This window comes from Misgurnus anguillicaudatus, chromosome 5 (assembly GCF_027580225.2).
Source record: "Misgurnus anguillicaudatus chromosome 5, ASM2758022v2, whole genome shotgun sequence".
In the NCBI taxonomy this organism is placed as follows: domain Eukaryota; kingdom Metazoa; phylum Chordata; class Actinopteri; order Cypriniformes; family Cobitidae; genus Misgurnus; species Misgurnus anguillicaudatus.
The window spans coordinates 2,765,257-2,793,179 of NC_073341.2; the positions used below are offsets into that span (position 1 = coordinate 2,765,257).

Below are 27,923 nucleotides of genomic sequence, written 5' to 3' on the forward strand. Positions count from 1 at the left end.
AATCCAACTGAATTTAATATTATTGCAGGTAATAATAGCAACAATGCAGTTTACATGCACCCTAAACATGGCAATCTGATTAAAATGTTCGTTAACATGTACATTTCTAATAATCCAAACCAAACGTCTGCGCAAGCGCACAGACAGGGTTGCCAGATTCAAAACCAGCCCAATGGACAATTAAAACTAGCTCAAAAACACACTTTTCAAAAGGCATGACACTATTTTATTGCTTTATGTAATGTTATGAAAGACATAAATGCTGCAGTATATACACCGCGTGAGCTAAATATAAGACGTAAACTTAAAGCACAATTCTTCTGCGCATGTGCACAAGATATTTTTGTATTCGATTGAGATTCACGCGTTTACATGCATACTTTTCTCCTGATGATCGAATCACAGATTGGACAACACCGTCCCTTTCAATACGCTTAAAATTAGCATCCGATCCACCTCAATCATATTGATAAAGGTGTATACATTAAGGTTTTTCAATGCGATTGAGCCATACAAACAGATGATTTGGTTTCATGTAAACGTACCTAGTGACTTATTGACTTCACCCTCCAATCATAATGGATAGCAGCTCACTGGAAGTGAAGATTGAATCTATGAATCTATCTATGAATCAGTTTAAATCTATTAAGGCTTTAAATAAAACATTATACTGATCATACAGATGACATATTTTGATGATAGTTTTAGCCTTTAAATGTTTCAGTCACTGTTTGATGTAATTGCACGGAAAAACTTCTCTTTTTGTGCTCCACAGCAAAAACAGCTCAGAAGCTTGTCTGGGTTTTTTGCCAGTGTTACATTAAAGGTTTAATGATGAGTTTATTTACCGTAGAGTCTGTGTAAGCCCCAGACTTCATCTTGAGTGATGAGCTTGCGACCCGTCAATGTGGCATTGAGGTGCATCAAAGCTTTGGGATTCTGGGAATGCATTAAACCCAGCACATGACCGATCTCATGAGCCGCCACATGCACTAGATCTGTTAGCCACACTCCTGAATGAAACAAACACATACACTAACATACACTAACATACTCAAGTTAACACATTTCACATTAAATCTAACATTGCCAGCAGAAATGTGAGACTATAATCTTGAAAACTTGATGGGACAAAGATGGTACACATGCTTTAGAGGCAATGCAAACAATGTTTGCAGGTTCAATAAGAGGATTTAAAGTCTTCAAATGCTGTGAAGTTAAAACACCTCCTTTCACTAAACATTTGTTTAAGGGTTAGTTCAGCCAAAAATGAAAATGATGTCATTGATTACTCACCCTCATACCGTTTGAACCCATATTGTCTTTCTTTATTCTTCAGAACCCAAATGCAGATTTTTTAAAAAGTGTTCATTCTCTGTTGTTTAGGTGGTTTTAGGATGTTTACTTTAAAATAATGTGTAACAACTGGAACAACAACGCTATAAAGAAAGTGGAGCAAAATATATGACAGAATCAAGTGGAGTGGTTTTGATCTCTTGTGTCATTTTGAACCTTGAATGGGTTTCTGGTTAGTAAGGAGCACCTCGGTCACCATCCAATCTTATAGTAACCAGAGAATCACAAACAACACTTCATAAAAGATCTGCGTTGGGGTTCTGAGCAGGGGCGTCCAATTTTTTTTAAGGGGGCACAGTGTGCACAGCTCACAGAAATTTGTGCATACACAGACATCAAATGAAATATATTACAGAGCTTTCAGTCTTTTCCACGGCACTTACATTTCTAACAATCTGTACACTCCTGCTTTCATGCAAAAACCTCCAAAATAAAAGTGTTGACTAACTTTCATATCAAACACTATTCAATCGGAATAATGACACATTGGTATCATATTTACATCTTAAACAGCATATTGTATTTATTTATGTTTTAATAAATAGAATAAACTTGTTTAATTGTGTCATTAATGCATTTTGCACAACAACTGCATTATCCTATAAAATGAATGTAATTTTAAATCCATTAAAGGGGCAATAAGTAGGATTTACCCCCATCTAGTGGTGAAATTGTATTTTGCAATCAAACGAATAGTGCTTTCTAGCGCCTCCCCTTTCCAAATGCGTGTTGCAACCACGGTAGCCGTTATGTAATCGCTGATCTCCTTGTCCATTGCAGCTGGTTCACGTGTTCTGAATGTAAATGCGTTGTGGAAACGCGTTGGTAGGCAAGTGCTTTTTGTCCCTCTCTGCTATTATAGTTTATCAACACGGCGGAACGATATGGAAGCCTCATTGGACTTACCAGTTCAATGTAAATAAAGAGGAGAAATTCTAAGCTTACATAGAAAAGTCAGATCATTGGCAGAGGATATTTACAGTGTTCGAATTGAAGGGGGTCTGGGGGGGTCCCGGACCTGCTATAAGCCCTGTGGGACCCCCCATAAAGCACAAAAATATAAATTAGGGGGGTCCCCTGGTTTTTATTAGAAATTAAAATACTGCATGAAATTAAAATTCTCATGTTGCACTGTCACAAAGCGATAGGCTGCTGTCCGTTATTTGTCCCAATTTCGCAATAAACTAATCCAAAAGATTTCTGTCTGAAATAAATATAAACTCGCAAGTGCGCCTCATGCTGTTTTCTTTAGTTAATGTCTAATGTTTAGTAAATTATAATAAATGATAGTCTCTTTAATCGCTTAAATATGCATCATTCAGAAATAACTATTTATAGAAAGTGAACTTTTGCATGTGTTTTTTAAACCTTGCAAATGTTAACATGCAAGCCAATTTAAACAATTTGAGCGCAAGACGTTAAATTGAACTGTTGTGTGTGCGCACAGACAATGGCGTGCACACATACTCAAATGGACGCACATTCATAAGCGGACGCACGGAGACGCGCGATTCTAAAGCATGCAAGCACAAAATTATCTCGAAATATCACAGTCTTGGCACCTATTCTCATAAAAACATTCAGTTATGTCTTAAAGTGAGTGCAAATAGTTCAGAAAGAAGTCAAATCTTTGTGTTGGTCTGAAAGTAGCAGTTCTTATCTGCTTGTGTTTCTGCCATTTATATTAATTAAACAACAGAAAACAAAGGAAAATCACTTCTGTATATCTTTAAAAAGATTAATTATATTTAATTTATATAATAAAGAAGACAGTGTTATTATTCATTTGATTCTATTTATGTACCTAAATACTACTGTTAGATCTTACTTTATTTCTATAACTTTGTTCTTTCTTATATGCTCATCTTTTTTTAATTTGTTCTTATTTTATTTTATTTTATTTCCTAGCCCAAGTTTTGCTGATACGAAAATTTTTCGATCTATGATTTTAAAACGCAATGTAATCCATTTAATCAATACAATATAGTACAATTATGTAATTTGAGAGTAGGCATTGAGGTCCACCCTATTTCACCCCTATTCTGCTTAAAATCCTACTTTTTGCCCCTTTAAGTATATAAACAACGAAAATGACATAAGCTATAGCCACGTGATTGATTTTAATGTTCAATAATGATAAAAAAATGTTTAGATAAAATTATTAGAGGAACGCATAATTGCATTAAATTTGACCTCATATGTGAGCATGTGTGATTCCGCACCCCCGTGAACTCTAGCGAACTTTGGCATTGTACCAAGAAGATGAATCTAGAAATCTCTACTAATATAAGGTCACATTTTAAACCGTACATTTACTGCACATTACCGTACTGGGGTTTGGAAATGTTGTGAGCGTTCCTTACATGTTTTAATTCCTCAGATAGCAAAATGCAGCAGCAACAGCAAAGAGCTCATGGGCACGCCTGCCGCCAGAATAAAGTAATGGAACATGATCAAAACGGTGAAAAGTGACAAGGATGCAGCACAGAATTGATAATATTAAACAGATTAAAAGTCAAATAACAGATTAATGGACCCTTCTTTGGTTTTGAAGTTGCATGCAAAATCCATTTGGCTCAAAAAAACCAAGGGGGCACGTGCCCCCTCAGTTTGAATGGGCATGACGCCCTGGTTCTGAGGAAAAAGTAAGATATTTTTAAGATTTAAATTTTTGGGTGAACTATCCCTTTAATAAAGGACACAAACATTAATGACAGGTGACAGTGCTAGATTTTTGTTCAGAAATGTACTTAATGAGAAAGGACAACAACACACTCCTTTATTCCAGCTAAAGCGCATATTTCCCAGAATCCAGTACTCATCATCATCAAAGTGGATCTCTCCAGTCGGGGGAAAGAAGGCGTGAGCCAGTTCACCCGTGATGCCGTCAAAACAGTGATGCAGATACGACTGAAGACAATCAGTGTGGTTTACAGAGTAAAAACCTGTTGAAACAAAATGCACACTTTGTTAAAATATATACTGGTACAAGGCATGTCTAGTTATCCAGTTTATTATTCAAGATTGCTTGCTCATGTTCTGCGAAAACTACCATAAATGACACATTTTAAAATACAATATAATGTTTTCAATTGAGCCATTGTGAAATTTGGCTGTGTCGTTTATAATACCTGACTTTAACACACACACACACATTCATTCAGGTTTCTATGTTTTGTTGGGACATTCCATAGGTGTAATGGTTTTTATACTGTACAAACTTTATATTCTAACTTTCCCCAAACCATCACAGAAAACTTTCTTTACCGGTAATGGGTAAGAGATGATGAAAAAGAAAGTGAATATAATAGACATGATACAGGTAAATAACCCCCAAATAAACAATGCCATTATTTACTCACCCTTATGTTGTTCCAAAACATAACAATATTTTGTTATTTTCAGATCAGAAACTAAAGGGGTCATGTATGATTCATGTCAGTCATGTTTAGAATCAGTTCAGGTTGGTGTTCGTTTATAAAATGGGCTATGCATGCTATGTTATGACTCATTGGAAAGTGTTTTCATACAAATTGTTAGTATTCCTACAGTTCACTTTGTCACATGAATAACTTTCTTACATTTATAGCTATTTTGGAGTTTTGTTTTTTTACTGGAAGATAAATCAAAAGTGATACTGTAACTGTATGGGAGAATAAAATAATACTATTCTATACAACTATATACAATACTACTAATGTTCCTGATTTACAAAAAGAATCACAATGCTGTCTTCACATCCTCACTGAGAGCTCAGCCAATCATAGGGGAAACATATAGCATCTATGTAAAACTATAAGTGGTGCTTTTCCACAAGGGCGTTGCTAGACATAAAGCTCTACTGGGGCACAGGCCCCCCATTCAGTTTCAATTTGTAACAGATCGTTTGACTAACATAACATAAACTTTTCAGCAGCTCTGGTACTGATATGATTTTTCTGTTCTTTATAATCTGAAGTGACAAACCAATGCAACTTAAAGACGAACATTACAGAAATATCTGCAAATTCAAGAAAGGAAAAGTATTGCACTTTAAAGCAAGGTCAGCCTTTCATTCCGAAAACAATGTTTGTTATGCTGGTTGAAAATCTCTTCTCATGCTGATAACAACCATTAAGTAGATTGGTCTAAATATTTTAAAGGAGACTTATCATGAAAATCTGACTTTTTCTATGTTTAAGTGCTATAATTGGGTCCCCAGTGCTTCGATCAACCTAGAAAATGGGAAAAAGATCAACCCACTAACTTAGTTTTGGTAAACCATTCTCTGCAATCATGTGAAAATAGGTCAATGAAATTCGGCTCCCCTTGTGATGTCAGAAGGGGATAATACCGCCCCTTAATCTGCACTAACCAACCACAGCACTGCCATTTAGTGCAGAGATCAGCTCATTTGCATGTTAAAGGACACACCCAAAACAACACATTTTTGTGGACCATAAAATGTTCGCCTAATCATTGCATTTAGTCAAAATGTAATAATAAAATGTATCGCTGCTTTTCAAACTCTGTATTTGCACACCTCAGCTCACACTGCTCGCACAGACAATCTTCCATCATCACCAGTCTCAATTATTTTACTGTTGCCGCTGGTTGTTTTTTATATGGGTTAAATCAGTCAGTTGTCAATATTTCAGGTAAGATGATTTTATGAAAGCAACGTTTTGGGCCGGGATCATTGAGCTAGTTTTGATTGGCCACTGGGCTGGCAAAATCTGGCAACCTTCCAATACGCCATGCTGACCAAGTGAGAATGGAAGGCAAACAGCAACTAACTTACATTCCTCCCAAACCAACAATACATGGTTTTTGAGCAGAGATTTGGATCTAATTTTCTTAAATTGATGATTAATGGTCTGTCTGAGACAACAAAAAACTATAACAGTGTAATTGTTAAGTGATTATGTACCTCCAACATTCTCTTTTATGATCAGGGTTTCAGCACAGCATCTAGCGGCAAGAATGTCACCCCAAATAAAACGTTAAAATGCAGTGGGATGTAATTTACCAATTTTGATGTCTGCCTCTTGATCAGAAGGGACTTCACGAAAACTAAAGGGTGAAACATCACTCCACATGGAGAAAGCTTTGGCTATGCCTCTTCTAGTGTCAGTGGCATTCAAAACATTCCTTGGAAATGACAAGAGTCTGTACAAACACAACAGTAAAAACACGATTAAAGACCAGTTGCTTATATAAAGAGTACATTAAATGAGATACATGTATTTTCTATGCACTTGCATGTAAATAATGGCCAAATTACAAACGTCTTGAGAACCAAATTCTGAACTATTTTTGTCTTTTGATGAACACAAAGTCAGTTATGTAATTGTTTTCCAGAATTCCCTGGAAAGGGCAACCTTGGTCAAATGTTTCATATTTTATGAGAAATAAACAAAGCGGAGGAGCTGTGTCACTGTATAAATAAACTGCACACGAAATAAACAAGACTCTTACTTGTAGGTCAGCTTGAATTTGTCCCACTTAAGGTTCTCTGGAGTAAGCGTGTAGCGTTTGTTTCTGGAAAGGTGAAGCACGTGGGAGCGGGCGTCTTTACGGATACCAATGATTAAAACACCAGACATGAGAGCTTCTTCCTTGGACAAAAAAATCTCATTTTAGTTAAATGATTAATTAGTGATGAGGATTTTCCATAAGGATGGTGCCACGTTTGCTCCTGATAGCATAATAACTCGGCTTGTGAGGTGCTCGAAAGCCTTATTTGCTCTAAAAATATGTCTTGTTAAGCCAGGAACACATCTTGCATTGATTAGATAGCTCGGTGAAGTAAGCACAGTCACAATTTAAGAAAGCCTTTAAATGTCTTTCAAATGACTTTCGAACAATCTCAGAGGAAAGTTGATTCAAAGTTGGTAAGAAGCCAGTTTCTTTTAATATTTTACCCAGACTCTGCAATGTGATCGGTCAATGAAGTTCTGTACTAATGTGAAGTTCTAGACACATATTTTGGCACATATTTTCAGACGCATATTTTGCACAAAAAATTTTAAGGCATCTTTAAAAGTAAAAACCAACCTATCAATCTTTCATTGGTTTCATGAGTTTTGCATTTGAGCCCTCAAAAAAATCTAACCCCACAGTAAGCAAGTTTTGTTGGCCTCCGTGTGAATCAAGATGTTAGGTCAGAAATTAGATTCTCTAGCAATGGCCAAATCAAGGTGGAAATGATGCCCATCAAGTTTAGTTAGCATGATTTCCTGTTCTCTGTTGGCACTGTTCATTTAATTGTGCCACATACAATAAAAAGCTCACAGTCTTTGTAGTTTTTTGTCCCCTTTTTCACATTACTCTCCTTGTGCAGTCTTTCACCATTTCACTGACTGTTTTTCATTGCTGCTGTACTGCTGTAGAAGAATGTCAGCGACTGGTAGACGCTGTGATCTGGGACTTCTACTCGCAGACTTGTTGCCAGCTTATAAATACCAAACAGTTTTGCAGCCAACACCTGGCTTGAGATTTTAAGGTGTCAGCATTTTTAGGGGTCAAGAAAACTATCATTAGGTTTCTTATTATTCTCCCATTTCTACTACTTCTTCTGCCATTGAAGTCTATGGCATCCCATAAAACCGTACATGGGAAATTATGGAATATAGTACAGTCTGTTACCATGACAAATATGAAGAGTTTCGTTGCAAAACGAGATAACCACCATTTTTTTAATTGTTCAGAAATCTCGTTTTTTGGTTGTGCATTCCAATTAATTTCAATGCAACTGCAGTTGGTTTGTTTTGATTTAAACCTTCATAACTTAAAAAAATACAGCTAAGTAGCACCATAAAACAAAATAATAACATGATAACATAATAATAAACATGTTTGGACAAAAAATGGATTTATCTCGTTTTGCAACGAAACTCTTCATATGGAGTCTCTAAATCTAACTCTATAGCACCCCCACCAGTCCAATTAGCTCTCCTACAGTGCGTCAACAACTTCCGCGACGAACACACCAAAATTTATTTGAGGCTGTATCTTACCCAAACTTTTGTGTATTATTGACAAAACAAAACTTGGTACATATCATCACAGTCATGACCTGAGGTAATATACACAGTTTTGGCATAGCGCCACCTAGTGGTCTAGAAATAAAAAAACAGCTATTTTCGCTTAGAACTTTTGAAAACTTTGGTCTAAAACATGAGAGTGGTCTCATTTAATTCCTTGAGTCATGCCAAGCTCTGCCATTGTGCGCGTCACACATTTGGAATTTTGACATAAAATGCAGTATTTTACAAACACAATGACGAATCACTACGAAACTTGGTATGGTTCAAGGTCAAGTTCTGAAAGGACGTATCTGTCAGAATCCTGCCAGTTCCTTGTTTGTATTTAGATCTAGTTTAGCATGGCAGGGTTCTGACAGTACAAATGTTCTATGTGGGCAACTCCTGGTCCTGAGGGCCACAGCCCTGCAGAGTTTAGCTCCAACCTTAATCAAACACAGCCGAAAAATCTAATTGAAGTCTTCAGGACTGTTTGGAAATGACATTCAGGTGTGTTCGATTAAGGTTGAGGCCAAACTCTGCAGGACTGCGGCCCTCGATGCCCACCCCTGATGTGGGAGATGCGTGGTTTTAGTATTGGTTTATTCTGAGCACGCATTTCCAGGGTCTCGTCACTTTTTCCCCGATCCCTTACTTGTAATGATTTCCAGGTGTATGTCATTTCTTTTGTCCCTATTTATTGTCCTTTTGTTTGCTGTTCTGTGCACGTTCGTCTTGTCGCATATTCCGTTGTTCTGCCTGTGAGTAGTTTGTGATATCTTAGTCGTAGTCTGTTTAATGTTTTGAAGAGTTTATTGTTAGTTTTGTTAAGTTTAGTGTCGTGTTTCCCTTGTCTTGTTTTACCCCCTCGTGGGTTTTTGTTTTCCTGTTTTTCCCTGTTGTGTTAATAAATTCCTATCATTGTCAACGTCTGCATTTGGGTTCGTGTCTTGTGTCTCAAAACCCTGACAGTATCAAGGTATAGGCCAGCACTCCACAGAGATAAAACAAAATTTATTTAAATGCTTATAACATAAAAAAATCATTATATCATTTGATTTAAATTAACCTATATATTGGATTAAGCTGAGTACTATGGTAGCAAACTTGACATATTCCGTCATATTGAATTATGTGTAAAACATACTTTTTCTGACTCCTACTACAAAATTCGTCAGATTTGCCTCCAACTTTGGTATGCAGCATCTGGAGACAGTACTAAAAAAGTTATTAAAAGCTTTTTGACTGATCAAGTGGTTCTTGTATACAGGGTCAACTAAATCTAAGGTGAGATCCTACAGACCAAAGATGCTTCATAAAGGTGTTTACTTCTTTACATACAGTTTAACTGAAACCTTGGTCAACTGTGAAACATTTAGGAAACAATATTGGACATATGTAATGCTCATCAGTAACAGACAAAGCAGTAGTGGCACATGGTAAAAACATTGTTACTTACACTTAAGTCACTGTTTGTGATTTATCAACGAACCCATAGTAAAATGAAGCAAACAGTTACTGATGCAATTTAAACCTTGGTAAAAAGAAGTTTGTCTACTCTTTCCTAATGTTTGGTTTACAAGGAAGGAAATAAAAAGACTTTTTTCACACTGCCCACCTATTATTTTGTTGCTCAAGTAATCCATCTCTTTCACCTCCTACTACAGTGGCTTCTGATCTTATACAAGGGTGGTCTTTCATCACACTATGACATTATACTGAAACAACATTTGACATATAAACAGTTTGGTTCCAATAAAAGAAGACCTAATTGTTATGCTGCATCAGTCACTGACCATGGGAAATTGAGATATTTCCCTAAACTGTGCAAACATAGGAGAGGTTGGAATCCTAAGGCACACGTGAAGAAGGTCATAGCAGTGGCCTCCTCAGCAAGGTCTGAGCATACTCCACCCAACACAAGGTAAGAAACAGCTTCAGTCTGCCTCTGGTTGAAATATGTGTTAAAAAGCCACTCTACTGCCCCCACTGTTCTCCAAATGGTAACCTAAGGTAAAACTTGGGTAAGTGTAACTTGGGTAGTGGAATGAGATGACATATTTTGAATAACCAGCAGATGACCACCAGCACCATGATGTTTTCTTTGGGACTGAGGCAGATCATAAGGCTGTTACACATTTGAAACTATGTGCAATGCACCACAGACAGATTTTGGAAGAGGCTAGATGGAAACTGCTTGAAAGATGACATTTGTGTTAAGTCACATCTGTAGTAAATGAAGTTCGCCAAAACATATTTGCAACAAGACATACCATTGTAATTTTACTGGGATTTCCAAAATTAAGTGTGAACATAATCATGGGGAAACAAACATTGAATTTGGAAACTTGAGATTAGCAGAAAAGTACTGAAAAATCTCTTTTATGATGCCCCAATGTACTGGTGCAACCATAACAGAGGGTGCAAGTATGATGTGTAGTTCTTCTAATGCAAAACCATCAGTGTAGATGAAACAAAAAATCTGTTTTGGTATTCTTAAATCTGGGGTGGTAAGTGACAAGTGAGGAGAAGAACAGAAGCAACTGTATCTGAGGTAAGTTGAGTTTCTTTTTCCCTTTTTTGTATTCTGTCTTTTAGAGTTTTGTTGAGAACTAGAAATGGATGTTGAGCTCCTTTTAGCCAGTGCCTTGACAACTCTTCTAGAAAGAGAATCACACCAAAAAAACGTAGCTGAAGAACCCTGACATTGAGAGAGAATGACTGTACCCCTAAGTCAGAAGTATCTACAGTACCTCCACAACAAAGGCATCAGTGTAGAATCAGGGGACGGGGTGCTGTTGATCTTACCCTTGAGCTCTAAAGTTCTCAAGTTCTGCAAGAGTCTGTGACGGGGTACGGGGTGAGCCACAAGTTAGTAGGGATCAGGTTGTAAAAGCTTTGTTCTATGGCACCAAGATTTAGAGGTAGAGAAGAGATGAACTTTACAGCAATGTCATTCAGGCCCCAGTAATTAAAGCAGGGACAAAGTCTTCCATTGTTTTTCTTTACAAAGAACCCTCCATCAGCCAGAGAGATGGATGGACAAATAAACCCCAGCCACAGTGCCTCCTCAACGTACTCCTCTATAGCTTTTGTCTCAGGTAAAGACAAAGGATACACACAGCCGTTTGGGGAATTTGCTCCAGGAAAATCCATAGCACAGTCTTGAGGTCTGGAAGAGGAAGTTCTAGAGTCTTGACTTTGCTGAAGAGCTGCATATAGTCTTGCGTAGCCAGACCTTGAAGGTCTGGTGTTTTTCGCTGCTTTTTCTGGACAAAGCCCGCCCACGAGCTGTTTGACCGACATGTCAAACAACCAATCACAGTTTGTTTCATCTAGCGTCACGTTTCGGACTCCCCACAATAACGAGCCGGCTGGCAACAAGTCAGTTATTAAAATAACCAGCCGCAACCGAATAGCATCTAAATAAACAACATTACTCACCATAGAACAACGTTGTGCACTTCATCAACAGCCACACCGTTAAACGTCTGTTTGAAGCATATCTCTCCACTTTTTAACACATACAAGCAATTCAGGAGAACCAAACTTTTTGACTCCACTAACTGCTTTAAGCAAAACTCTTGGACGTCTTTTAGACAGTCGATGCCGCGAACTATGCATATTTTTGAGAATCCAATGTTTAGCTGATCATGATAACTGCGCATTATTATCCACTTGAACACGACTGATTCTCTTCCTCAATGGAACGTCAGAGCTTTGTTTTCCAGGGACCGAAACTAATCGTGACACTCGCGTCTCCTGGAAATCCGTTTTTTTTTTCAACCAATCAAAGACGACTTTAACATTCTCACAGGGTTTCCAGAAAAGTGTACGAAAAACATCAGACGTTCAGCCAACAGTTTGTGGGCGTGACTTCTGAGGCTGAGACTAAGCTGCATATAGCAACATTGTCTGAGGAACAGTGTACTTTAGATATTTGTGTCGTCCAAATGGAAATCTCCTGGACCGAGCCATCTCAAAAATACATCCATTTCTATTTATTTAGTGAAGATTCAACATTTTATATCAGGATGAATCCTTAATGAATGAGTGCACCCAATATCACCATGCTCCTACAGTACTACTACTAGAAGAGAAATCTTTGATCTTTTTGGTTTTTGTCTGCGATTCTATGGGGTTTGCTAACATTCAAAGATGTTGAAAATTTAAGGGTAGATCAGCTGAAAAAGTACATTAGAAATTCTGAAATTCGTTTTATATCACCGCTATCTATCATGCAGATGTGGAATAGCTAAAAATTAGCATGTATGTCACAACCATTGTGAAAGGGCCTTTTGTTTCAGCATTTTGTTTCACTTTATTGTGTCACATTTAGTGTGTAAAAGAACTCTCTGCGGCCCTCGTCTCATCTCGACTGGTTTTGTGGTCCAGGGTCACATATGGATTTCTACATGGGCTGTAACATTCTTTGACAAAAGACTCCATCTAAATCTTCTGGAAAGCTGTCAACTATTGATGTAGTGCCAGAGTGTTTGAGAGGTTTTAAAGTTATTGAGCTGGAAGACATATAAATAATGATAAGAGCACTAAAGTGATGATAGCTAGTAGTACTGGTATAAATGCAGACTATTTTGGTCTGACAGGGCAGAGAGGACATTCCTGCACTAGATCAGTCTCAAAACAGACTGTGGACTCTGACTTTATATCACAAGCATTTACAAGCAGACACGTTTTCTGAGCTGCACTCAGAACTTTCATTCTCCTCCTGTGGAAAATAGTTGAAAATGGAAAATTGTATTTTAGATCCAAATGGAGTGGAACCCTTAAATTGCAGAGTTTTAAGGGGATCCGCTTACCACACTGTTTAAGACATGAATACAACATAGTTTGACACTTGAGTATGATCCATTTGCATATGTCTTGATGTAATGCAACTGTAAGCCAAAGCCAACAAAACGGGACTATCCAAAATGTATTCAAAACAAAAATGCAATCGAGCATAATCCATTCAGAAATAGCAGTCTGTTGGCACTATCTATTATCCAAAAGAGTCTGATAAAAAAAATAATTACAAGAAAGCATGTCAGATGCATTTAGAGGGTTTTGCATCTGAGCTCTTCAATTTTCGTCCCCTATAAGGGGTCTCTGACCCAAAATGTTTGAGAACCTCTGCTTTAAAGTTGCTGTAGAATTTAAAACTTTATTCAGGCCAGGCATAGATGAATAATACGGGTTCTGTACATGGTAGTGTCATATCGTGAGCCTCAAACATGAATGTTTCCTAATTTTTATGTAAACCTTGTGCATGACCACAAAACAGACCAATCTCAACATAACACAGACTGTGACATTACAGGCGTGATGTAAGCCCCAACATTAAATTACACATTAAATTAAGTACAATGTTGTTACAATGCTAAATGCTATATGCTAGTTAATGCTATATGCTAACATTTAGGCTGAAGTTCTGCAATTGACGTTACAGTTACGGTTTGCAGGTCTATACTGAAAGAAAATGTCAATTTCCCATCTCTGAATAATTGATTATTCCTGAAAATCTACATCTGATACAGGCTCAAACATAAGAAGCTCTATCTTACACCCAGCGCAATGCGCGACGCAAGTGTCTTTTGCTAGTTTCCACCCTGCGCAATTATAATTTTCACGTTTAGCGCCGCATTGTTTAAATAGCAAATGCATTTGCGCCCCCTTTTGCGCCCATGGGCGTTCTGGTCTGAAAGTGAGGTGTGTTCAGGCGCATTGTTGGCGCGTTGCTATTTCGAGGCAACTGAAATAGACTACGCCATTGACCAAGAAAAACCTGCTCTAAAGTCTAAAGTCAATGCCGCAATATGTTTTTTTGTTATTTAAAGAGCACATTAGTATGTGCCTAAACGGTACGACAACGCGGGTTTGCTTATCACCTAGTACATGAATGCGCAGCAGCACAAAAACGCTTTTAAATATGAAAGATTAAATGATTGAATGTAAAATATTATTATTGAGTCTTTTGGACATAAATGAGGACTAATTATGAGACTTTAGAAGGCACAAAGAGCTGCTTCACCTGCAGCCTGGTAAGTAAATAAATGCTTTGCTTCAAACAAATGCATCTGTTTTTAAATGTTTTTAATTCTACCTCACGGATTCATTGTATATGATGACTCTGTACCTGTGGATATGGTGAGATGAGAAACATTTTTAAGTAATGCTTAAAAAAAACTACGCTGTCCAAGTGCTGAACCTTGCGGAGAGCCGTTCGTAAATTCTTTATCTCCTGTTTGTTACAAATAAAGTAATTTTACAGTACAAACCTTTTCTTACATACTTGTAAATTACTTTTTGATGATATTGGATAGCCATACATTTAAAGCAATTAAAAGTCTGCTTTTTACTTCAATGACTAAAAGAAAACGGGTTTTAAAGGTCTTAAAGGGAAACCAGGCAAGTCTGAGTAATATTTCTCTACGAGCTCCCCCTAGTGTCTGAAAGTAAATGCTTTCAAACACACTGTCGTAAAAACGAACTGTTGTCCCTCCCCCCTCAGAACCAAGTTTATCAGCTTATTTCCAATCCAGTTATGTTTCCCTTCCGTCAAGGGTTTTCGATGCTTCTTCCCCGGCTCTGCCATTTGCAGAGCCGTGTTTAGCTCGCCTGCCTCTGTGTTGTTTGCTGTAAAGTGATACTGCTTCTCGCGATATCTGAGACTTTGCGAGACTGAAGGACACCGGGTCAGATACAGCGAAGTTGCAAGTGGGGTATTCTTCCTACAGACGGTAGGGGCGGGCGAGAGAGACTTCATTCGTCCAGTAATGAGTCATTTAACCATATATCGAGTTACGAAGATGATTTATTAACATAAAAATGCTGCCTTGTGTCCCTTTAATGAAGAAATAACAATTTCAATACAAGTGAAAAACAACACAATTATTTAACATTAATCTTAAACTGGGGATCTTCTTCCTCCGCTTAGTTTTTCAGCTTACAAAGTCCGTCATCTAAATAGGGTTTAGACATAGCCCCACAAAACTTGCTTTAAAAGGGGATGAGAGCTGAGACTCTCATTGGTTTATTGCACGTTACGCCCAAAATACTCCCATTAATCATTAAAAAAGGACCAACCCTTTTCGACCATGCGCTCGGCGCACCAACCATTTTTCCCGTCGTTAAATTAGCAAAAGTGGATTCGGACATTTAGCATTTAGACGTTGCGCTGTGCGCTTTAGACAATGCGCTTAGATCGTTAAAATAGGGCCCAAGGTGTGTTTACACACACACAGAGAGCTACTGAAGGAGCTGCTCTGTGAAATAACCAATCAGTGCAGAGCTCAAAATTATCATTCATGACTCTTTCAAATAAGGTAATAATAGACCATTTCATTCTAATGGCTAATTCTAGTAAATTGACACATTCTGGATCATTTTTGCACTTAATAAAGCCACGTACCTTCTATGTAGATATCAGAGACCAATTTAACAGATTATTTTAATGCATTCTTTTTCACCTTTAAAGAAATTGGCAAAGGAATGCAAATACATGGGCAAATTACCCAAAGTAAATGGATGCCATTGGTCCGTATTGTTGTAATAGGCTAATAAAAACAAGGTTTTACTTTTCAGAGCTCCTCCGTAGAAAATTTGACAATGTAGTTTTACTAAAACATGAAACTCACAATGAAATAATTTTAGAGACGTCACATCGATGAATCTGCAACAAAGAAGATATGCGTGTCTTGATGTTGAGCCACACACAGGTCTCAGGTTTGGTGTTTATTGTCAGTGTGACAATAACGCTTACAGGTGGAGCTGCCCAGTTTTGTTCTTTGGATCTTTTCTTATAATTCACATTTGGTACTTTAATAGGTTTTCCAGAACAGAAAAGGTCCCCACCAAAATACACACAACAACAGAAACAAGCCAGTAGATGCATCTGTCACAAAATTTTGGTGGTATTCCATCTATTGGAAATCCAGTCCAGCTAAAGCCTGTATGAGTGTAGGGATCAGGATTTGCTAATTTTCTGAGTTAGCAGTTTAGCATTTGACTTCCAGAAACGTCTCTTAACTGTCTGAGACCAAGACTCACATTTAGCAGCTTAAAGTATACTTTCACTTGGGATGTAAACTTTGCATACTGTATCTGCAATACAATTCACTGCACTGTTTGGCCATGGGCCCATTTAACCCCACTTGACAATTTTAAATGTTCTTTCACTCTTTCCATCACATTCTTGTCAAAGGATACTAAATTAACCATCAGGAAGAACTTATTAATGTATTTTTCAGAGTTTGAGAGGCTTATATGAAACCTATCCATCCTCTATAGTGCTTATTTCTGATGAGGTAGTGGGAAGGGCTGGAGACTATCCCAGTTATAACAGGCTTGGATGATATCTGACAATCAGAAAAGCATTTTTTTTAGATGGTTGGTAATTTCTTTAACATTCATACACTCTAAGAAAGGATGTGTAAATATTTTTACACATTTTGTGTTATTCTATTTAATGTCATTTTAACACATTATGTGTCATTTTGTGTTCATTTTGTGTTCAAATGTACAGTAAACCAGCAAACATAAAACTATAAATAATAATGATTGAAGAAATGAGTGTCTTTATCTCAGTAAATAAAAGTTCTGCAGGAATTTAAAGGTGCAATGTGGGAATTTTAGAAGGATCTCTTGACAAAAGCAATATAATCGACATAACTATATTATCAGTGGTGTATAAAGACCTTACATAATGAACTGTATTGTTTTTATTACCTTAGAATGAGATGTTTTTATTTACGTACCTTCCTTTACATGGAAGTCGCCATTTCACGCTGTCATGTTTTTACAGTAGCCAACGGACAAACTGCTCTATAGAGTGCGTTTTGTCACTACGTTTTCTCAGACAATGACATGTTGGTCCCGTGGTGGCTACTATAGCTTCACTATGCGTTTCGAAATTGAGGGGTTAGCTGTTAGCTGCCTCACCAGATGCCACTAAAAGTCCCACATTGCACCTTTAACTGCAAGAACTACTAAATGATCTCCAATTTTATGAACTACAATCAACCATGTTTCTATACTTTAAAAGAAAACTTCTACATGAGAGGTGGAGAGGTAACAGTATATTGTGAAGCTTTGTTAATATACTCTGTCATGGCCTTTATGTAAAGATATTTTGGTTCTGGAAGACAAAAGTTTAGCTGATTATTGCATTAATAAAGCATGGCCCAGTTTGCCCCAACTGGTTGTTGACTACCCAATTCTGCAGGTATGTTTCTCCATAGACACTCATGGTCAATTCAATCTAGTTGTGTATTAAAATGTGGCCTACTGCACAGTGCTCTCCTTCATCTGACCGAATAAACCTTTTAACACAACCCAGAAACTGTTCCAACTACTTGTTCCAACATATTCTTCCATTGCGCCTTTGTCAGCTTTTTAATATTGTTGATCTTAATAATATTTAACACTAAGTCATAAGTTGTCATTACCAACTGCAAATGATGTAAGTTGGTAATGATGTAATGATCCTTGCTGGATTCAGATGTGCCTTGGAATGGTCTAAAATGTGAGTAGGATATTTGCATATTTTTGAGGCATTGCAGAAACGTGCCAAATCAAGACGTTACAAGAATATCCAAGTCATAGTCAAACCAGTCCAGTTTATTTGGAAAATGTAATGGCTGCATCCTCAAAAGTTTCATAATTTAATAGTAGAAATAAAAGAAAAACTCATGATATCACATCAAAATGCAGTAAATAAAGTAAGTAAAAAACAGGCAGGAAAAGGAGATGCAAACATGAACATACAAAACTATACGTAAATATTTAAGCTGGTTAGTTAGTATTTTACAGTTACAGAACTATCAGCTTATCAAATGGCTTTAAAACGTTTACTCTAACTTCAGCTTTAAAGACCGTTTACATGGCAATGTTTTCAAGCGAAACCAGTATTTTTTGCGGTTTGGCTGTTCGTTTTTGTTTACACTACAACAGTGTTTTTGGGGTTTCTTTACAAACTGATTCTTTTCAAAGTAACATCGCCATCTACTGGCCTGTGCCCGGTTGCATGAAAGTCCTTAAAGGAATAGTCTACCCTTTTGCCATATTAAACTATGTTATTACCTCAACCTAGACGAATTAATACATACCTATCTTTTTTCAATGCGTGCACTGTACAGTGTGTTGTGAATGTGTTAGCATTTAGCCTAGACCCATTCATTCCTATGATACCAAAAAAAAAGTTTTATTTTGTGGCACCATACTTACTGGTATAACTCCTCATGTAACAGTCTTTAAATAGGGAAAACACGGAAGTGTTTGGTGGTTTCCCTGTTTGGTACCATAAGAATGAATGGGTCTAGGCTAAATGCACGCATTGAAAAAAGATAGGTATGTATTCATTCGTCTAAGTTGAGGTAATAACATAGTTTAATATGGCAAAAGGGTAGACTATTCCTTTAAGCTAAGAAATCCCTCAAAGCGTCCATAACACACGCTGTTTCTGCATTTTTTATGCTAATCTGGAGTATCTATAGAGTAGTTTTACATCCTTTATATCTCCAAAGAGTCTTTAGTTTAAAAGACAGATCAGCTTTACCTAATCTTTCCGATAATGTATGAAAAAATGAAGAAGGAGGAGTTACTACCGCGGGAGGAGCGAGTACGAGTCATGCAACACTATACAACACTGTTTAACTTATGATTCGTGTCATTTATATAATATGCACGCGCCTATTTCCAACATAACACAGAAGTCTTTCTTACCGCATGCAACTCATGACCTGGTTGGGTCTTTTCAATGAAATCAAACCAGGGGTTTTCCGGGGGAAGAGCCCATATAAAAAGTGATGCGTACAGAAACCCCTGAAACGTCAGCAGTTCCTGTAATCGAAAAAACGTACCGAAAATTGTACAAACCCTGGCGAAGTGCATTCGGCACAGAAATACTCTGTAACACGCCTAACTGCTTTTTAGACACTTTGCCTACGTTTAGCATGAGGAAACAACTCTATAATTGTGTTAATAAGTCAGAATGCATGAAATACCATTAAACCCCCCCCTTTAAATATAAGGTAAAGGGTACCCTTAATAAAAAATGGGTTGCAAGAAAACCCCTTAAGTGTTCACTTACCCCCCATTCAGACAGACAGCGACCAACAGTATCAGAGCGACACGATCTCATTCATTTCAATGGAAACCGGGCGACTTCCGGCGGCATGAGCGAAAGTGACTGTTGGCGACCGTATGGGCGTGTCCAGCGATGCGAGAAAGTTAACTTTATGCAAATGTAGAGCGAATTTCGACAAGCAGATTTACAAACGCCTCATTGAAAGAGACGAGCGACACACAGCAATGACATCGCTGGCTGTCTGAATGCGGCTGGGAACCATAAGGCTGTCAATGTTTTAACACTTAAATGCTAAAGTATTACCTTAAGTTCTGCTATGCGTTGCTACAAAGTCCTTAAGTCCCATTTTCCCTTAAAAACTTAAGGGACTATAACAGGTCCCTTAACTTCACACAATGGCTGATTTTATTTTTATTTAAGAAAAGGAAGTATCAACGCGCATTTTAAACGATCGAAATAATCCCTTAGAGAAAAGTGATGTGCATTTATTAGGAGAATAGCAGTTTGATCATCAGTCAATCTAAAGTGCTTCAAGTTTGAATTACTTTGAGGCTTTATACATGCGGTACTTTACAGTCTGTTACTTATGACATTTCATTGTACACAAATCCGCCGTCTGTTGAGCTGCGTGCGTTGACTTGTTTACGTTGTGAGATTTTGTAACAACCGCTTCTCCATTGCCGTGTTTTGGCAGAGACTACCATAAAATACTTAGTATAGAAAACTTCAGCAGTAACAACATAAACAAGCGGCTTTTGTGGAAAACACGTAACTTCCGGTAAACTCCACTAAGAATAAATAACAACAAAGTCAGTTTAAAGTAGTTTATTTATAACAAGCAAAATAAACAACACGTATTACCTAGGAAACCAAAACATTTGTTATTTTCAACGAGGTATTTGTTTAAGAGTTGAGTTTCTGCTAGTCTGACCATTTAACAAACAGAAACCGGAAGTAAAGTTTGGACCAGATGTGTCTTCCCTGGTGAAAAAATAGTATGCTAAATATATTTAATTTTGATATACTTAAGTATACTTGCAGTCACACTAATGACCAGTATACTTAAAGTGTGCTATTGATTAGTTTATTTAAAGAGTGCTATTTTGGAACAATTAATTTTGTACTTAATATATTTTAGTTGTATATTAATTGTAACAAAGTACAACTTTAAGTGTATTTAGTGTACTTTTGTGTGCTAAAGTGGAACAACTTTAAGTGTATTTAGTATAATTTAAGTACATGACTGTTTTTGTGCTAAATTCATGCTTGATAAGTGGATTTAGAGTGTGTTTTATTTATGTTAGGAGTACATTACAAATGTATTATGAGTGTCTTGCAAACATACAATCAGTATACCTTAAATAGACTGTTTGCATACATTCTATATATTTTTGGCCAATCCAAAATTCTAAAAACTGCCCTGGTGAAAAATGAATATGCCAAGTACATTACATTTTGTATACTTTTACATACCTGCAGCTAGATAAGTAATGAGTATACTTCAAGTGCGTTAATAATTAGTTAACTTAAAGAGTGCTATTTTGGGAATAGATTACTTGCTGGTAACATAACCAAAATAATTTTTTCCAAATAAATAAAAGCTGATTAAAACAGTCAAAAACAATTCATTTTAAATATATTTAAAATAAAGTTTTATTCACAGCATTCAAAGTGTACAGTATTTGCCTAAAAATTGAACAATTACTCATTGAAGAATGTCAAGATGATTAAGTTTACAACATATTTCTCTCCCAAATTAACTTTAGTCTGGCAGGTTTTGGTTCAGCCTAAGGAAATCTGAAAAAGACAGACAATAAGCTCAATTAAAAAGTGTTTAATATTAAAACATTACATTTATTTAAGACTTAGTGTATTAAATCTATAGTTTACTGGCAGAGATTGTATAGCAGATATATTTTTACCTAAACTAGAGCTTGACTAAAATGTCATCATATATATTAAGGGGTGGTTTCCCAGACAGGAATTAGACTAGTCCTAGACTAAAATAAATGTAAGAGCTGTCCAAACTGAAAACAACTTGCTCTGACATCTTAAAATACATCAGTGCCCTTTGTTTTACATCGTAATGCACATAAGTAATATTTTTAGTAAGGCATGTTTGTTAAAACTATCCTAATTAAACTAAGGTCTAGTCCTGGATAAAGCTAATCCCTGTCCGGGAAACCACCCCTAAGAGTTTTCATTATAATGACTTGCCTATATGGGCTGCAAAATCCTCCTTACATAAAATACTTTAGCTCCTAAAGAAAGATTTATTGTATTAAATTTAAATGTAAAACTTGTCAGAAAGAAAATGCAACAAGCAGACAATTGGGTGGTTTCCTGGAAAGGGATTATCCCAAAACAGGACTAGGCCTCAGTTTAATTAAGAAATATAACTAGTTTCGAAGAACATGCCTTGATAAGGACATTACCTGTGTGCATTTTGAGGCAGAACGGGGGACACTGGTGTATTTTGGGGTGTGTCGGTGCGGGTTGTTTTCGGTTTGGACGGCTCTTGCATTTGTTTTAGGGGGCTGTTTACACTTGGTATTAAGATGTGTTTTCATCGATCGGATCACAAGTGGACCAGAGAGACACATGACGTTTACACCTGGTATTTAAATCCGTCTCTTTTGTCCACTTTCGACCGCTTCTGTGCTGAATACTATGAGGGGGTGGACTGTGAGACGGTGGGCGAGTCTCTCTGCTGTCATTCAAACCCGAGCGGGAGTAATTATGAGTTTATATGGACGCAAACTAATATAATGTCGGAGTGCACTGCTTGTCTAGCAAGTAAACATGCTGCACAGTGTTTTGTACATGAGTATGTAAGAGCTTTCTTTGAATTTTCAGCGCAATTGATGAAATAGGTTCGCGCAACTTTCACACGCTTTCAAAACGAAACTACGGAGATCAGCCGCTTAGTTTTTATCAATGAAAGGCTAAAAATAGCGCTGTTCACCGAATGTTCACGCCAGAAGTCAAAAAAGACGTGAAACTTGTGTTTAATACCTCAGATTAGATAAATGGGCGGAGAGAAGGCGGTCGCGTGTGGCTGTTCGAACGCATTCAACCACATGTGCGTTCCGCAGCTCCAAAGCGATCCGATCGAGAGTGGTTTCGACCACCTCTGAATGTGGTTGAAAGTGGTCGAAAGTGGACGAGCTCAAAACGTTTTGAACACCGTTTACACCTGGCACTAATGTCGTCCACTTGTGATCCGATCGACAAAAACACATGTTAATGCCAAGTGTAAACAGCCTCATAGGACTAGTCTAATCCGTGTCCGGAAAACCGCCTCAATATGTATATAACGTTATCTAAACTGAAGCTTGATTTACTACTACGAATGAATAATTATATCTTAAGAGTTTAAAATGACTTACCATTAGCTGCAAAGTCCTCCCTACAAATGTCTTTGAAAAACTTTAGCTTCTGAGGAAAGAATGCAGCATCATTAATACTAAATACAGTTAAGTTAGGTAAAAGCCTTACAACCCCTAAACAGTCAATAAATGGTTAACTTTCACGCTACATTTAAAAAACAGATTTTCTGACGCTACCTTTTTTCATTAACATATACATACACACCAATACATATATTTAACAAAACAATCGGGTGTACTAATTCGATATAACAGGCTAACAGTGCTATCTTTCAAACCTTTAACATTAGCTATAAGCTAAGCTAAGCTACACAGCAGCTTATCACTAGACACCGCGTTATTGACAACATTTCGCATTCGAAATATGATAGTCTACTGATAAACTTCAGAATGGTCAAACGATAATGAAATATATTAATTTTAAGATATTTTAACGTACCTTGGGACTGAATCCGTCTGTCTTGAACGACTGGTAAAAATCAAAATACGTGCGTCGTGACGTCATCCCACACGTCAGATGCATTATTCAAATCTCAGAATTCACTTTTCTCTGAAATGCATTTACGAAAACTGTTTAAGTTAATTAATGTGTACAGCTAAAAGCGGTATGCAATTGACTCAAAAACTACAAAAAAAAACAAACACTCATATTCCCCTTACGAAAATGAATGTTTTTTTTTGTGGTAAAAGTTTAGTAACCATGTTTTTTTTTGTGTATTGATTATTTTTAGCAAAACCATGGTTATTTTGTGGTAAAACACAGTTCATTGGTTTATCCAATGCTAGACTATAGTGAAGTTAAATTGTACCTTATTATGTTAATAGTATATTACAAATGTATACATCTACAATATAAAATGTAACAGAACATACTGCTCTCTCGTAATTTTAAGCCCACGTTATTTCTCCATAAAATAATATACATTTGTACACCCCATATACTTTCAAAATGTGCTTAAAATATACTGTTTCTAAAGAATACTAAATAATGTATTTTAGAAATATACTGTCAGTGCATTATTATAATGATAACTTTAAGCATACCGATAAAGTATACCTAAAATACATTTTAAAATAAGTTTAAATTTAGTGTACTTTAAAAATTGCACAAAACTTTAACTTTAAGTATATTTTTCTAAAGTATACTTTTAGAAAATATACTAAAGTATAATTATTTTGAAGTATGTTAAAAGTTTAATTGTAAAAAATACGCGCAAATATGTTGTAAGCATACTTTAAATATGTTTAAAGAAAGTACATTCCTTTGTAAGTATATTTGTAATGTACTATTGCAAAGTTAAATATACTTGAAATACAATAAAGTATATTTGTTTTTCACCAGGGTTGTAATCGCGTCACCGCACATGTGTCCAATGAAACCGTCTATAAACACTGACAGGGTCTATAAGGGTGACAGTTAAGACCTTTGTTGCAACACTCTTAAAGAAATACCTTACCTCAGGGATTTTTTTCTCTCGAAGGGAAATGCTCACTAAGCAGTTTCATGCAACCGGGCACTGGCACCTACAGTAATACTATTACGTTTTTGCAAATCTGTGTAAACACAAATCTTTTTGACAGTGTCGGTCACCAGCAAACCAGCACCAAAACACAACATATCCCTTACGAAAATTAACCATGGTTTAACTATGGTTTTTGAAAACCATGGTTGTCAAAACCATGGTTATTTTGTGGTTACCATGGTTTTACTACAGTAACCATGTTTTTTTTTTAACTGTAGTAAAACCATGGTTAATTTTCGTAAGGGATGCTGGTCTTGCTGGTATGCAGTTTTTTTCAGCAGGGTAGTAATTTTATTTGTCTCCAAACTATTGTCAAGATATAATAATTTACATGTTGGCTGTCAAAAAAAAAAACCGTTTAATGAAAAAATGAACAAAATAGTTAGTAGGCATTAGTTTGTAGGCATTATTTGACACTGGGGTGCACCTTGTTAAATGTTCTGGGAAATCCAAAACATCTGGGCTCCCTACCATAAAGCAGAGGTGCATGTCGCGTCCTATATGCCAGTCAAACTGACATTGTGTGGCAAATGGATGCCACACACAGTACTGTTTCGCTTTCATGTGGTCTTTACGATCAAATGCATTGAATTAATTATAAGATGTATGGCTGTATCCTCCTCGCAGGTTTAATGCAAACATGGAAATTCAGATGACTGAGTCGCTCGCTTTTGTATTCGGCTTTTGAATCTATTTCTTTAAATATTGTTAATCTATAAGCTACACATCGTAAGACGGACGTCTTTGGTGGTTACGTCGCATGAGAGTCGCGCTTTAAAAAGTGCGTGTCACGCTTATATCTTGCGATGTTTTATTGCGATGCGCTTAATCCAGCTGTTTTTAGTTGCTGGTTTGTTACTTAAGCCTATCAGTTAAAGCCGAAAGTATACTAGGGACGTCCGCGTACGCGCGCCGTCCGCATGACGTAATTTTCGTCATCAAGTGGGGCCGCGGCCGGCCGCGCGGACCGTCCGCGTGCAGCCCAAAATTTGAGACCGCGCGGACAGTGCGCGTACAGTCCGCGTACAACAGCGCATGCGCGTGAAAATATTTAGACAGGGCACTCCACTATAAACAATTATACAAAGGAAATAGACAGCATTTGCACACATACTATCGTTTTTCTTCTTTAACTTTTACTTCTTCCAAGAACAGAAAGCTCTGGAGCATGTTTGTTTGATTCCTGTTCTTTGTTGTCTTGTTGTTTGTTCTAAACTGTGTTTGCAATGGTGGATCAGTTACTTTTCTTCACCTATCTTAATGTTTTAATGTACTGTAAATGTCTCCAAATCAGTGCTGCCCTGACAGCCTGTTAGACTAATAATTTGAATAAGAAATCATTTGTATTGCGTATAGTGTCGAACGCGGCCATCCGCGTGTAGCCGCGGGGACTATACTCGGAAAGCTGCGCGGACGCGTGCGCGCGCGAGCCGGACGCGGACGCGGAAAAAAAGTATACCCGGGCCTCACATAACGCTGACGTCCCTGCGCTGCTTTGACGCGTCTCACGCGTGTCTGTGGTTATGCAAGCAAGGTCCCGCTTTGCCGAAGAAATCGTCCTGATAAAAAATAACATACCTCAAATCTCCAGGCAGCAAAAGCCGAGACTTCATGCATAAAGAGCCCAAACCCCGCCGCCGCAAGCACAAGAAGCCCTGCGACGTACTCCTCTTTTCGCGCACTGCCATAAACGACCATCTTTCCGACGTCGCCGTCCAAGTATTTGCCCTTAAAAAAGTAATATCAAACTTCATTTAGTTCCTTTGGGTTATTTGGCTGGCCATTGGGTGCTTCGTTGAGAGTGAGCCTGCAGAGCAACTTTTCTTCACTCTTCAGTGTCTGCCAGACTGAAGTTCAGATGAAGAGCACGGCACGACTGCACACATTGTAATGCAATCAATGCTGATTTTACTACATTTACTGTTTCATTGTCATTTTTGTAGGCTTAATCATCTTAAAAATAAAAGACATCTGGATGTGATTTTTCCTCCTCAATGCGTTATCCTCATGTTTAAAATATAAGGCAAACGTTTTTGCAATGTCCTCATTATTTGTCAGCCCAGCACATTCATATTTTTGTACCCAAGTATACCGGGGCAATGGGGCATGTGTCTAGAAAAGATTTATATACGGTATGAGTGACATAATAATAGTTAATAAATTAATGATTCTTTATAGTGAAACTGGATCTGCCAATGAACTGAAGCCTAAGCTATAAAGTTAGAAAAGTAAAATCAATAAGTCGTGCAAAAAATACAACCAAAATGAACTGACATGTTTTGTATTGAATGCTTTTGCATAGTAAATTGTTAGTTTCAAATGTCAGAAAGTAGCTTCAGAAATAAAAGGATACTTGATGCTCAATTACTCTGAGAGAAAATATGACAGTCTACAACAACAATGTAATTCAATTATTATTTTTGATGTATCAAGTCTGCAAGGTAATTGAAAACAGTGGTGTAAAGTAAAAGAAAAAAAAAGCATTATGCATAATCATGTGACAAAGGGAAATGTTGAGCAGAATGTTAAAAAAGACCATTACTCTCATTGCATTTCTCAAAATATTTTAAAGGAAGTCATATGCGAACAAGAGGTTTAAACAAAACTGGAAATGTAATGATTTATTCAACTTGGTTTAAACACATCGTCTGACTTTGTTCTTCTGATAGAGTAAATATCATGAGTCAATATGAGTTGTTCAGGGTTCTCAAGCAAACAACGCAATTCTGATTTTAGCAACACAGAGCAAACTTTATTGGGAAAATTGTTTACAAATGGCTGACTTCTGCATAATAGACTTTGATACTACACTTTTAAAAAAGGATGTGTTCATTTTTAACAATTATTTTGTGTTAAATGGGTCATATTATGAGATTTTTTAAGATGTAAACTAAACCTTTGGTGTCCCCAGAGTGCGTAATTGAAGTTCTAGCTAAAAAAACCCCACAGACAATTAGTTACAGCATGTTAAAATTACCACTTTGTAGGCCTGAGCAAAAGTGTGCCGTTTTTGGGTGTGTCATTTAAAATGCAAATGAGCGGATGAAGTGCAAACACTGATCACAATGATGGTGGTTTTTTTGCAATTGAAACTCAATTGTGCTATGTATTATTTTCTCTCTTTCTCTTTCTCTCTGTACTAAATGGCAGTGCTGTGGTTGGATAGTGCAGATAAAGAGGGCGGGTATTATCCTATTCTGACATCACAATGGGAGCCAAATTACAATGACCTATTTTTTCACATGCTTGCAGAGAATGGTTTACCAAAACTAAGTTACTGGGTTGATCTTTTACACATTTTCTAGGTTGAAGTACTAGTGACACAATTATAGCACTTAAACATGGAAAAAGTCAGTATTTCATGATATGTCCCCTTTAAAGAAAATAAAAGTGACAACACAACTTGTGTTAAAAGTAACACAAACTGTGTTGTTCCAATAATAACAATGATTGTGTAGTTTTTAACACATCCATTTTTTAGAGCGTATCGGAGAAAGTGTTTTTTAAACAGAAGATAAAATCCGGTAACAGTTGTTTGTAAACTGGGCTGTATTTGTTAACATTA

General features: G+C 37.0%; 1 protein-coding gene and 1 long non-coding RNA gene across 3 annotated transcripts in view; both read right to left on the bottom strand.

The window, feature by feature from the left end:
- The window catches only part of mmp23ba (matrix metallopeptidase 23ba), a 29,610-nt gene extending 3,267 nt beyond the window's left edge, over positions 1-26,343 (bottom strand). The window contains exons 1-5 of one of the 2 annotated variants that reach the window (XM_073867417.1): positions 25,937-26,343; positions 6,814-6,953; positions 6,365-6,504; positions 4,127-4,301; positions 849-1,006 (exon numbers count right to left, since the gene is read on the bottom strand). In XM_073867417.1, coding sequence (XP_073723518.1) covers positions 849-1,006; positions 4,127-4,301; positions 6,365-6,504; positions 6,814-6,953; positions 25,937-26,056 — 733 coding nt within the window. In that variant the 5' untranslated portion in view covers positions 26,057-26,343. The remainder of the gene's footprint in view (positions 1-848; positions 1,007-4,126; positions 4,302-6,364; positions 6,505-6,813; positions 6,954-25,936) is intronic. The other variant, XM_073867418.1, reaches the window with a different exon arrangement.
- LOC141363812 (uncharacterized) lies at positions 20,424-23,919 on the bottom strand. The gene is made up of 3 exons (XR_012369384.1): positions 23,275-23,919; positions 22,836-22,884; positions 20,424-21,243 (listed from the first exon to the last, which is right to left on the bottom strand). It is a non-coding gene; the product is annotated as an uncharacterized lncRNA (long non-coding RNA).
- Positions 26,344-27,923: the final 1,580 nt, after the last annotated feature.